At 43.2% G+C, this 13123-nt stretch overlaps 1 protein-coding gene and 1 long non-coding RNA gene across 2 annotated transcripts in view; one reads left to right on the top strand and one right to left on the bottom strand.

The window, feature by feature from the left end:
* Positions 1-7291, top strand: part of LOC119015613 (transmembrane protein FAM155A-like) — a 28853-nt gene extending 21562 nt beyond the window's left edge. Inside the window, exons 2-3 of the mRNA XM_037091785.1 lie at positions 1216-1387; positions 3755-7291. Of these exons, the coding sequence (XP_036947680.1) occupies positions 1216-1387; positions 3755-4053 (471 nt within the window). The 3' untranslated portion in view covers positions 4054-7291. The remainder of the gene's footprint in view (positions 1-1215; positions 1388-3754) is intronic.
* Positions 1-10163, bottom strand: part of LOC119015614 — a 28534-nt gene extending 18371 nt beyond the window's left edge. Inside the window, exon 1 of the long non-coding RNA XR_005073405.1 lies at positions 9925-10163. This is a non-coding gene — a long non-coding RNA (uncharacterized LOC119015614). The remainder of the gene's footprint in view (positions 1-9924) is intronic.
* Positions 10164-13123: the final 2960 nt, after the last annotated feature.

Raw genomic sequence — 13123 nt, 5'->3', positions numbered from 1 at the left:
TTATTTGCTTGTGACTTTTTCTGTATTCAAGTAAACAACATGTTTTGTGAGTCCGTGTGACGGACCACACACAGACTCACATGCAGGCTGTTTGTCGAGCAGAGTTCTGATGACCTTTCATCCCACCAGGTCAGCAAAGACTTTGGCTGAACAATCCGACTGCAGTCCCTGCACAGTGGATTGTCTGTGCTCTCTGCTTTAATTCCCCTTCTCTTGTGTTAATCCCACTAAAAAGCACATGAAGAAATATCTAAAAACGAGAATGAATCCAGACTGTGGTTTGCCCTTGGTTCATTTTGTAATGCTAAGCTTTCCAAGCCTGGAGGCTTTGGCTATTACATGTCACCATCTGTCTCCTTATGCACATAAGTCTGCGCATTTTGTATTACATTCTGCCTCACAGTGAACTACAGCAAATTTAACTTGGAAGAGGACAGGAACTTGAGTTTGATGAGGGTATTTGGTGCCACTTGCTTTTGAATTGCATTGTCATACTTGGATAAACACGGCAAACTAAATTAAAAATAAGGCTCTTCGAGTGTTTTGACAAACCACTCCATAGCTGTGTGCCCAAGTGCTGACACCGCTTGTTGATTAAGAAGAAAATTAATCAGCAACGATTTTAAGAATTGATTAAGATAAGATTAGATACTTTATGTCCTGCAGGGAAATTCTTCGCAACTCCAAGCCACGGCATCAAACAACACACTGGCCAACAAATGTTACAGGTATAATCAAACAGAGCCATTTGCTCAATTGGCAGAATAATTGATGAAAATAACCATTAGTTGCAGCCTTAACTTCTTTCATAATAAAAGTTCTTGTAAAGGTTGTACATCCTGTGCCTGCTGCAGAAGCCTTTCATAATCCATATCCCATAAATAAGCAAATCGTTTCATTGCATCTGGCATGGTTTACTTTCTGTTAGTGAATGCTCTGCAGCAGGATTGATCCGGTGTCCCTGCGAGCAGACCAACCTTGACCAAAATCTCCTGAGCTGTCATTAATACATGAAATACTGACAGTACATTTTGCAACAGTTTAAATATTAAGTATGCGGGTAATTACTTTACAAGACAAGATGTTGATGACAAATGGAGGAAAGACTTTTGTATAGATCTGCTAATAACAGAGGGAGCCAAACAACTGTCACCAATCCTCAAGTGGATCATGAACCAGCATCTATTAATGTCATCTCCTCTTCCTCCTCCTCAGACGGCCTATAAGCCCTGGCTGTGCGCTCAGTATTTCCCCACCACCCAGCAGTCCTGTCAGAAGAGGGTACCGTGCCACCAGTACTGCCTGGAGGTCCAGCAAAGCTGTCCGTTCATCCTGCCTGACAACGACGACCTGATCCACGGCGGCAGCCCCAGTTTCATCTGCACAGGTTATCACCCGTTCCCTGTCCCATGTTACTTCCTGTTTACAGCAGCAGCAGCAGCAGCCGTGTGTTTGCATGTGTGGGTGTTTGTGCGGCCTTGCATTCTCAACCGCCTCAGAGAAGCCCTCCTAATTTAATTTATGTTAGTGAGCGGCATTTGATAAATGATCGCACGGTATTAATTCATGCACAGTGTGTGCCTCTTACTTACTGGATAGTCTCCCTCCAGGAGAACGGTGAGGTGTTTCTGAAGGCTTTCTGATGACATCTAGTGGTGTTTTTGAGCACAGCCGAGGTCTGACAAGGACATTTTAACAATGCATTGATGAATTGAATTTGGCCTGTCTCTCAATATTTACTGCAATTTATACAGTAGTACTCACCAAGGACTCTACCTCAGAGGACTGAATGCTGGCTTCATGCCAACACACAAGTCATCTGGAAGAGCTGAGCAGCGCTACAGCATCATCTGTGCGGCCCTCCACAGCCACTCTGCTGTTTTTTTATTTATTCTGGCCGCTGGTGCCTCTGCTCAGGGAGGACCTGCGCTGGCAATTATGGGAGGGCATTGAATTTTTAGGAGCTAAGGGACTATAGAAAACTTAATAGTGGGGAAGAAAATAAAAGGTGGGAGGTTTTTTAAATGTATACCCAAATTCATAATTACCTCCGCCAACAAGTCTGTTTGTTTATTTGTTGGCTGGCTGGTTTGTCAGTAGGACTGCACAAAAACTACTGAACAGACTTCCACAAAACTTGAGTGGAAGATGTTTCTAGGTCCAGCAAAGATCCCATTAACTTTTGGTGCGGATCATGATGAAAACATGTTTTTCAGATCACACTTAAAGATCACCTTTTATTTAGCCAGAGGGTGAAAGAGTCGTGGCAACACGGTACTATATTTTGAGATATTAGGGTGAGAAGTGTGGCGGGCGATTGTCTCCGTCAAGGAGAGGGCACAAAGAAAACATGTCGGGAAAGATTTTGCTTTAAAAAAAATTTAATGTAAATCTCAATTCCTGATGAGTCTTAAGTCCAGAAATACGTTTTATTCACGCCATATCAGCCATTCCTAAATCTGCTGCCATCGTCCTGCGACTGCTCTGCTCTCCTTCAGTGAGAGCTAAGTGAGGTTTTCCCTTTGCAGATAAGCGCAGTGACAGCTCCTTTCACACTCTGGCAAGTTAAGACTTCCAGAGTCATCTGCAGATGCAGCGATGCGTCACCCTGCGTGGACTTTAATTTGGGTTCAGCTGAGGGTCACCGTGTCTGGTCCTCCGTGTCGCGATCACAGCTACTAACTGAGGTCCTGTGATGTATCGACAGAGCTGAACGATGTCCAAAAAAACATTGTTTTGTTTCCCTCAACATGGCAACGTTGGCGTCCTCTGGTCTGAGGACAGAGGATGTTGTTCACTGTGCAGACTGTAAAGCCAACTGAGGCAATATAGGCTATATAAATAACATTTATTTGATTTGATTTGATTTTGATTTGATGAGATGACTTCACTGTGCTGCAATCAAACTATTCACTGCAAATAAGATCCATGTTTTGAACAAATACTGTTTTTAGAAATGCAAATGAAGACTCTTTGTCAGTTCATCACACTCACAGGCTGTGCTCCTGCAGTCCTGCCTGGTTTAGTGTAACCAGCAGCTAATGTTAGCTTCATGTTAGCAACTTTGACAGACAGTTCTTCTCACCACCACCCTGGACCTTCTCAAAAAACATTTTTAACCATCCAGCAGTGAATTTAAACCATCCCAAAAAATCTGAATATTGTGTGTTTACTTTGTTTTTATCATCTATAGTTGTTAGCTTAATGCTTTTATGCATGCAAATGTATAGACTGTAAACTTGTTGTGTTGGCGCATTAAACTGCAGTTCACTGTACAGTGCTTCATGTCTGTCTGAGCAGAACACAAACCTGCTGTGTTTAGCTCTTCTAGTGTCGTTAGCTCCGTTAGCCAAAACACACTGCCAGGCTCTGCTGGTCACTGGTTGCTGACAGCTCACTAACTCTCCTCCTGCCGATTTCATGTAACATTAGTGGGGAAAAAATATGGGGCCTCCCCTGTCAATAGTGAGTTTCTGCATCCTGTCAGATTTAAAGACGTCATATTTTTTTGACAGTCTCATGCTGAGTAGCCTGCCAGTGATAATAACTATATTTACCATTATCTCATAATTATAATTGTCAGTAGTTAATGGTTACCAGTAAGCTACAGTCCGGCTTTAGCGTCCCATGATACGACAGCCATGATTTTTACTGATACCAGCAAACCAAACCACCTTGACTCTGTTTATTAATAGATACATGCTGTGCAGCAGGAAAAAGTCAGCATTTTTCTACTGTGTCATCTCTTTCTCAGGGCTCTTGGGAGATCATCTATCAGACAGTGAGGCGGAGTGCTGCGACGTCCGATGGGACTCCAAAATGGACAACCCCTCAGGTGGGACACTAAAAAGGACTGCTTCTTCCTGCCAGCCCGAGGGGGCCTCGGTCACCTCCGCTGCCACCCCGAGACTGTGCAGCGGGCGACTGAAGATCTGCCTGCTGGCCCTCGTCCTCCTACACACTGTCATCATCATTTCAGCCTCCCATAATTCTACGCTGGTGGGCGTGGCTGCCATTTTCTCGCCGGAGGAGAGCGCTTCTAACGAGGAGTGAACCTTGGGGTTGAATCTGGTGCTTGTAAAGAGTGATGTCGCTCGAGAGGATTATGGCTTTTACAATGTCATGGCCGCCAGGGACACATCTGGCGAGACGTGCAGGAAATGCCTCTACAATCTGCCGCAGATGAACCATCAACCACAGGAAGTGGGAGGGTTTTAACTGGAGCTAAGGGTGCTGGGATTGGACATCGACCGAACCGAGATGTTTGAGAACCACCCCCCTAAAGAACTGACCTCTTGCCACTTGAAACCTGCTCATTGTTTCTATTCCATCCAAATGTTTTCTAGCATATTGTCCCTCCTCTCCCCTCCGTCCCTTCCCTCCCCTCCACCCTCTCCCTCCGTTTTCGGTGTGTGTGTATGGATGGCACGTCGGAGGAAAAAAACGGACATCGATGAAGTGTGCGCTCTCACTCATCATTACCTTTAGAGTTTTGCTGCATTTTTTCAGGTGCCAGAATGTTTTGACATATCAACTGTGTTCCACTACCCACTCTCCATCACCTCTGAGGCATCGTCTCACTACCTTGAATGAGGTGTCGCTCGAGGGCCTGCCAGGACCAGCCCATCCATCATTCATGTGGGTCTTGTTTCTCTGAAAACAAAAAATGTATGTGATTCTTCTATATCCAGCTTGTATTTTGTCCCGATAGAGCTTATTTTCAACCCCTTACGACAGTACATGCCTACATGTTTTAGGACCTTAAGTGCTCTGAGACTGGCTCGCTTTCTCTTCTAACTTGTTGGGCCATTGAGCAAGTTAGGAGCGATGAAGTGGCAAAAGGTAGTGACGGGTCGGCTAATGCTTACGTGGCGGCGTTGCAGGAGTTCGTGCTGAGTCGCTTAGTCGCCAGGCAGTGCTCCTGGACAGGAAGTGGTGTTCTCTGGTTGCTAAAGTGTTCAGTTTACCTCATACGGTAGAGTCGGTGTTGCAGACGGGCAGCCCGGTGGCTCGTCTTTAACGCCACAGAGTACTCAGAGTTGTCGTACATGAGACTGCAGGGACAACCCAGGTACACTAGAGAATAGTTGCATGATGCCAAAACACCAGGGGCCTCATTTATCTAACATGCGTATGCTTGTTTCCACTCACAGAATCCAATGTATCAGTTTATTCTTGTGCTTGGCTATGTGGACTATCAGAACCACTCCCCACCAATAGGATCAGCCATGGAGGAACTGAACGACAAAAACACAGGTTTTTAACACATTGTCTCCAGTGATGTCGCTAAAGTGCACTGTGGGTAACGTAGGCAGGACTCATTATGGACAATTTAAAAACAAATGATCAAAATCGATGCAGCAGAACCAGAAATATCGCCTTTTTTATCCCATAGATTCTACTTCCTTTTCATAACCTGGCACCTACATTACCCACAATGCAGCTACGTCAATGAGTGACATCACTGGAGGCAGTTTGTCAGATCACACGCAGCTTCCTGTGGAGCCACAAACAGCTTTTCATGACTTTTTTCACATCTGCAGAAGTACTCCCCAAGACCTGTGAGCAATTAAAACAAAAGGTGGTATTGTTGCCCTTCAAACCAGGTATATTAATACTTGAAGTGTGGTTGACCATGTGTGGCATTCTGGGGGCGTGTCGACAGTTTCTACACACACATTAAGAACTTGTTCTGTGCTCAGTTTGATAAATGAGGCCCCAGATCTTTGAGTGCCTCTCTGCTGCGTACGCCCAGTGAGGCAGATACTGGCAATGGAGCAATATAGACAAAAAAAAACAGAAAGAACAGCCAGTGTTAGTGTACTTTGTGGCATCTTCACTACCGTTGGCTTTACCAAGTCAGTGCGAGTGACCAGCCAATCAATCAATCAATCAATCAATCAATCAACAATCAATCTGTCGACTCGTAAGTACCCTTAGACGAGCTGATCAACTGCTGTCTGTCTGTCAGACTAGCAAAGGGCTGCGTTAGTGTCAGCGTGCGAGGAGTGTGAGGAGTTTTCAAGGGCTGATCCATCCGATTTTGTTCTTCTTTTTCTTTTTTCCTTTTTTTTTGCATGGCTGCTGCCAGTAAAGTGCACATTGACACGAGGGTGAGTCACGCAGGGATTAAGAAGAGTTTAAACTCCCCTCTTTGGCTAGGAATGTAGAGATTGGACGGAAAAGATTTATTTGACATAAAAAAAAATTAAAAATCTGATACTGCGAGCCAACTAGTGATACACCAGAACTAAAGCTAAGGATGCTGAAGCTCATTTTGCCTCTAATGATCAGTGAAAGACAGATTTGGAATTTAAATCTCACCTCCAAATTGTTCTTGGCTGTGAAAAACATGGTACCAGCCTTCCCCCCTGCCCTTCCCCCATTAACAGCTTGACCTTACCTCGCCTCACATCGCCTAACGACCATGGGTTTGCTCTTCACACACTCATCATCGGAGCGGGATTTCACATGGAAGTTGCCTCTGGATTTTCAAAAACAAAAAAAATGCAGTTCATAGACTTTAGCCCCCCCGGTCCCTCTTTGCTTGGTATTCTCGTGTGACGTGTTGTTCTGTTCGTTTTGGTTTTTTCCTTGACAAACTGTGATGAAACATTCCCCTGAAGACAGCAGCGGATGTAATAGGCCCACACTTTGTGCTCCGTCCCTTCGATCTCTAGCTGTTCACGATCTGAGTCCTGTGGATCTATGCAGATGAGCCCCGCCTACCCTCCCTGACCACCGCCACCACCACCACCGCCACTATCACCAACCCCCCTTGTCCTTTCTGTTGTAAATATGTTCTGAGGATGTGGGATCTCAAAATGGCCGCCCCCACCCTTCCCAGCCCTCCCCGACACCTCCCCCCCCTCCACCCCACTGTTGGAATCTCACTGTGTTTTCTGTTCGCCTCCTTGGTTTTTGTCTGTTTTTTGAGATTTTTGCCGCATTTTTCTGTTGTCTAAAGCAGTGGTGTGAGTTGATGAGTAGGACTAAGTTGGATGTTAAAAAGACGAGATAAAGAGGTCTTGAGAAAAATATACAAAAAAAATGAAGCTTGAATTGAGAAAAGGGTTCAAATATAGAGAAAAAAAATATGATAAAGTTGTCATATTGTCATACTAGAGATGCTTTAGTTTGCTAATTTACTTTCTTTTTTTTCTACAAAAGACTTGGATGAAATTATTTATAAAATGCGTCCCACGAGTCATGATCTTTTTTGGACGTAAAACAAATACATTTATTAACATTTTGTTCAAAAGAAAATAAATATAAATTATGTTAAACATTACTGGTGTTTGTGATTTTTTTCACTGGGCGTCTTTGACTTTGACTGTTATGGATCCGATGTGTTATAAAGGTGCGATATGAAAAAATGTGCCAAACCTAACCTGTTAGCGAGGGCAACAACAATGTCAATTTTCATTTTCAACCAACTAAAAGTTCCTGCTGTAAATGAACACAGTACATGGATGCATAACTTTAATTAACCAGCTAAACTGAGTCTTTAATATCTAACACTTTGTGGATTTCTGGAACACTGTCTGGATTAACAGATAGCAAAGCATCTGCTGTGACACACACAGCCCATTTCAGTTTCTCATACTGGCCAGCAGAGGGAAGTATAGCATCACATCCAAAAATTCAGACCAGCATGCCCTCATTAAGCAGATTTTATGAGCAGCTCCAGAACTGTACGCCCTGTCACTCTTCAACCAGAACAGCAGTCACTTCTCATTTCCACTCACTGTCTGGTCCTGTTTGCTTTCCATCAGGCCCACACTCCCAGTGAGTCATTTTCTTTCCTCTCTCCACACAGCGGTGTTTCCTCAAGTGCAAAACCGAGAGTCTCAAAATCTGATTTTACACCTGTGGGCACCATCAGCTTGATGAAGTTATAGATATTCTACAAATGGGCAAAACATCTGTACCCAAATGAAATGATCTCACACCTCGGGCAGGCTTTTTAAAACACAAGATCAATTTAAAACAAAATCTGCATTCATTGGAGTCAGCTTGTGATCCTATTATATACATTACATTTGATCTTGTGCCAAATGATTTGTGAAATGTTCTGCCAATGTTTTGTGTTTCATCCAACAGATCCTCTCCCAAAACCTACGTACTACACCTTTAATCAGATTTCTCTTAGGGACCACATGAGGGCAGCAGAAACAAGCTGTCAACACAATACTGTCAACTTATTCAACTAATATGGAATTTGCAAACAGTATATATTGTAGTACATATATTTACACATTTAGCCACAACTTTAGCATTCAAAGGTGCAACATTTAGGAATTTGCATTCAAAATATTCAAACATTAACTAAAATTATCAACAGAATGCGAGGGAATACCAGTCCTGACGTTATGTGAAAGACATGGATGTAATGTTTTGCAGAGACATCAAGTTACCATGCTAACCAGCTAGCCACTTTGAACCTCATGAGAGGACAGTCTGCAGAGTGCCGCTGTGTGTAAAGGAGACATCTACGACCACACAGTGAAGTGTCAGTTTTGAGGGAGCACATCACGGAAGGAATCAGGAGCACCGACTTCGATTGAAGTCATTTTAGTCATTCAAATGTAAAAGTAAATGGGGAGCCTTGACTGATGGGTTGACAATCAGGCCTCTGGGAATTTGTGAATACAGAAAACATTCTTTTATCTCATTTTAATTTGGTAATTGCATTTTTTTTGTAGAAAAACCATACCAGACAAACCATATCCAGGCAGTATTTATATTTGAATTGAAGTAAATAGACTGGTGTGGTGCAGCAGTAGGTTGTACTGGTTATATTGCATCTGACAAATGACTTTTACATACCATGACCCCCCCAAAAGTAAGTTTCAACAGCTGCCACTGATTTGTACTATTATATATACAAAATAATGTGACATGCTAGGATGAAGTGGTACAAGTAGGGTAATAGTTGTTCACTCGCTAACATCATAAAGACCTTAACCACGACCAGATACACCCGACCATGTAAGGAGGCTGTGGGATGTTGTTCATGCTCTCAAGTCATGATCAGATGGTGTGAGGCCGCATGATTCATGAGCAAAGTCAATTACGCTGTAGTCTTAAAGCCAAATAAGTGTCCTGACTGGCCCACATAGTGCACGCAGTCAGGTGGTCAGGTTCAAAAGTCACTGACTGAAAGTTGTTCTGTATATACAAACACACACTGTGCGATCAAGACCCCCCAAAAAACATTTGCTGGTACAAGTCAGCTCCAGAAAGAAATTAATAACACTTTCTATTCCCCAAAATACACTCAGCATGATGGCTTCACTGAGAGGAACAATTTAGGAAGATGCACGTATTCACTTTCTTGCTTTTGATGCCACTCAAGAGCACACGGGGTTAAAATTAAGCCAGCGATCAAATCTACTTAAAGCTGCACTCTGGAGTTTTGAGAAAAAAATTGGACTTAGCCAGAAGATTTGAATAAGACAGCTGCCAGGTCCCGCCTTCTTCCTGTCTGTCCTTCAAAGCTCCTCCCCACAGAGGAGCCTGCTTGTAACCACGGTAACAGAGGACACCAGATAACCAAACAGTGTGTTCAAAATAACAACAACAACAACAACAAAATAAGCCCATTTCTGATAAATACAACTAAATTACAGTGAGGACCTGAGTAACAAGCAATATTCCTGATCAGACTGGTTAATCCTCATCACCATGCTGCCTCTTCTGAAGCATGAGAGCGTCCTGAACACAAACTAACGTTACACCTGCCCGCGCACTTGAAAGACACTTTTGCTAATCATGTAGCCACAGAGGCAAAGCTAAACACTGCAGTTAGCATACAAGCTAACAAGCCAGATTTACCGACAACCTACGTAGCTCGACCACAACATGGTACAGCGATATGCGCTACTGCGAGGAATAAAACATACATGAAGCAGGGGTTCTTACTTGTTCAGCAGAAAAGCCGCCAACTCTGCGTCGCACTGGAGTCCTTACAAATCCTGCTGCTCCTCCACCTCATAGTTTTCTCTCTGGCTCGGTCCAATTCTCTGTTTTTACACTGCTTTTCTTCATTAGTCTTCTTATTTTGTCTCTTTGACGTGGGCAATGGTGGGACATTTTTCAGCTCTGTTGCTTTTCCGCCATTGTTCACAGTTTGAGGATGAACTTGAACTTATCTGACCAGGTGAGAGCTGACACTGCCCAGCTGTGTGAGGGAGGGGCACTGCCAGCAGGTGTGCACGAGATTGATTGTCACTTCTGACACTTCTTGGCTCTGATTGGTTGTGTTGATCCTGGAGAGGTGGATTCTTGCAAATGAAATTACAGCCACTGGGCGGAGCCAAAGACAGCTGACCTGCATCTTATTCTGCTGTCTGATCATAATGACAACTTTAGCAAATATGACCAAGAAATGGTCACAGACTACAGCTTTAAGATCAGAGCTTAAGAGTAAAAATAGAGTAAAAAAAAAAAAATACTAATGACGTGTCCTGATGTGGATCAAGTAGCAAATGGCAGTATTTTGGGAGTTTTTCTGGGTCGTTGAGGGCTCACAGACAGACCAGTCAGAGAGAAACCTTTGGAGTTAAAGGACAGCTAACGTCCACTTTCATATCCCTGAGATCAAAGTGAGATCGCAGTCTGTTCAAGGCTGCTTTAATGTCTGCAGACATAAGGTCTCTGAGGTTTTGCTGTCGCAGAGAGCAATTGAGTATTTGCTGGAAGAGATCTGTTTTGAAAAGTGCAAAAATTTGAAAAAAAGAAAAGAAAAGAAAAGCACATCAGAATCAGTATTACATGTGCAGGATCCCTGATAAATTCACTGTGATCCTCCCAGCATGACACAAGAACTAAGCAGTACCTCAGTTCAGCCATGAGGTGGCATCATGTGATCATGGAAGAGAGTACGGGGACGGCAAAAGATGTGACGAAATAATAATAATATTTTTTTAAAAAAAAACTGCAAAGATGCACTGTGTAGTTTTGCAGAAGATCAATAAGATCTTCATTGATTGAAAATAAACTCTCTTGAATAAGCAAACTGGCTTTAAAGGACAACACAAGTTCATACTTTTTGACTTTGTTTATTTGTGGCGGACCCTGCCACCTTTCTAGCTCCAAAAACCTAATTTCCTCTGAGAACAGCTTGTTTATGCTGTTATGGAAACAAGAACTAAGCAGTACCTCATTTATATTGTGAATAATAAAATTAGGAGTTTGAGTTCCTTCCTCAGGATTTTCACCAGTAAAATATGCCTGACTGTCTATAGAGGCCAGAATGTGTCCACAGATACTCCTACAGGCAAATATCACAAAAGAAGGTCTTCTCTCTCAACCCAGGATGTGACTTTCAAATGAGCGTCCCAGGTGATGTGGACATGAAACATTTCGGCAGATCAACGCTCTTTCAGTTTCCAAATGCTGAAGCGACTCCAGCGGCAGTTGTGGCTCGCCTGCAATTTCCTGCCTGTGCTTTTTGCCATTTCAGGCGGGCTCCCACAGCACAGCTCACTCGCCTCCCACTCATTCCCCCACTCTCTCTCTCTCTCTCTTTCTAAACCACATGTCAACTGATCTGACATTTCCCAATTGCGTGGACTTCTTTTTTTTTGTTTTTGTTTTTAAATCGTAGCAGGCTTTCTAAGATTTGTAAAAAGAGCAGAGGAAAGACTTTTGGTATACCGAGATGTTCCTAATTGAGTCTTGAGTGTGGGAAAACATCTTTACAAATTATTGTGATGTGTTCCTTAACTCTGAAGCCGTATGTCAGTGTACAATACCACGCACAATAAATAGCACCTCTACAGAAAGCAAATTAAAGGTGCAGATTCAAATTAAAGTTTGTTTGTTTTTTTTTCATTTCAATCACAAAAAGGATCTGGAACTCCAAAACCCAGATTATGATTCAAACGTTGCCAAACACAAATTGACATGTCACAAAATATATATATATATATATATATATATATATATATATATATATATATATATATCTATATATATATATATATATATATATACATTTTGAATTTGAAATAACGAAAAACTGTCCCAACTTTGGTGGAAGCTACAGTGTTCATTTAATAGCGTGCTCTAAGCTGACTGAGTGAACTACTGTGTCTGAGTTCACAGTACTGAACTGAAGGAAAACCTGGTCCTATAATGGATTCATATTTTTATCAGTGCTGGCTTCTTAAAGAGGCCTGGAATCCATAATGGATGACATTTAAAAAAAAAATCTGAATGTCATCTTGAGCTTCTTAATGCACCAAAGCTGGCGGACAATTTATTCAGGCCAAGAAGACAAAACACACTCACAGCCTGAAACACAGGCAAATATAAATCTGTAAAATTGATATTTCTTGATGACAAATACACTGAAATGCTCAGTGTATGTGCACAAACAGAGCTTGTGTTTGAATTAAACAGCCAAACACCAACCAGCACCAAAGAGCCCGGTCTGTGTTCTCGCCATCGCACGCTCTAAATGAGTCGGAGATGCCAGCATCCCTCCCACATCTCGTCCTCTTGCTGCCCACTTCCCTCTCGAGTCGGAGTTTATCTATTGAACAAACTGGCGTCCGGCTCCCCCCGAAACGCTTCGGCGACTCGACAACCCGGCGCACCATCGCATCCGACGCCTGGGCTCGTCTCCATCAACGGCCCCCAACTGCAGCGGTGAGTTGGAGGCGTGACAAAAAAAAAAAAAAACCTCACTGACAGGGTGCGTTTGTTGTTGCTGCTGCCGCTGCCTGAGGGAGAACAGCTGGGGTTACTACTGTACATGCAGCTTTGAGGAGTTAAGCAGTCTGACACGAGAGTGAAGGGGAATTATGTGTTTACATGATCCTTTGTGTCTGAGGGGAAGTGCAGAAACAAGGTGCAACACACACACACACACACACACACACACACACACACACACACACACACACACAACACTGAGATCCAGTGAGTCTGCAGTCTCACTCGCTGCCCTCTGGACACACATGTCACTTCCCATCTGTCTGCTGCACTCTGTCGAAATAAACCCCCGGAGACACTGTGTTTTCAATCTCCGACCGGATTATCATTTTCTTCGGCTTGATGTTGGTGGCAAAGTAAATGTTAAGGCACCACCGCTGCTTATGTTTTCAGGATTATT

Source organism: Acanthopagrus latus, chromosome 24 (genome assembly GCF_904848185.1).
Source record: "Acanthopagrus latus isolate v.2019 chromosome 24, fAcaLat1.1, whole genome shotgun sequence".
In the NCBI taxonomy this organism is placed as follows: domain Eukaryota; kingdom Metazoa; phylum Chordata; class Actinopteri; order Spariformes; family Sparidae; genus Acanthopagrus; species Acanthopagrus latus.
Note: the sequence above shows the minus strand (reverse complement) of the source record. Positions and strands in the feature narration are given on the sequence as shown.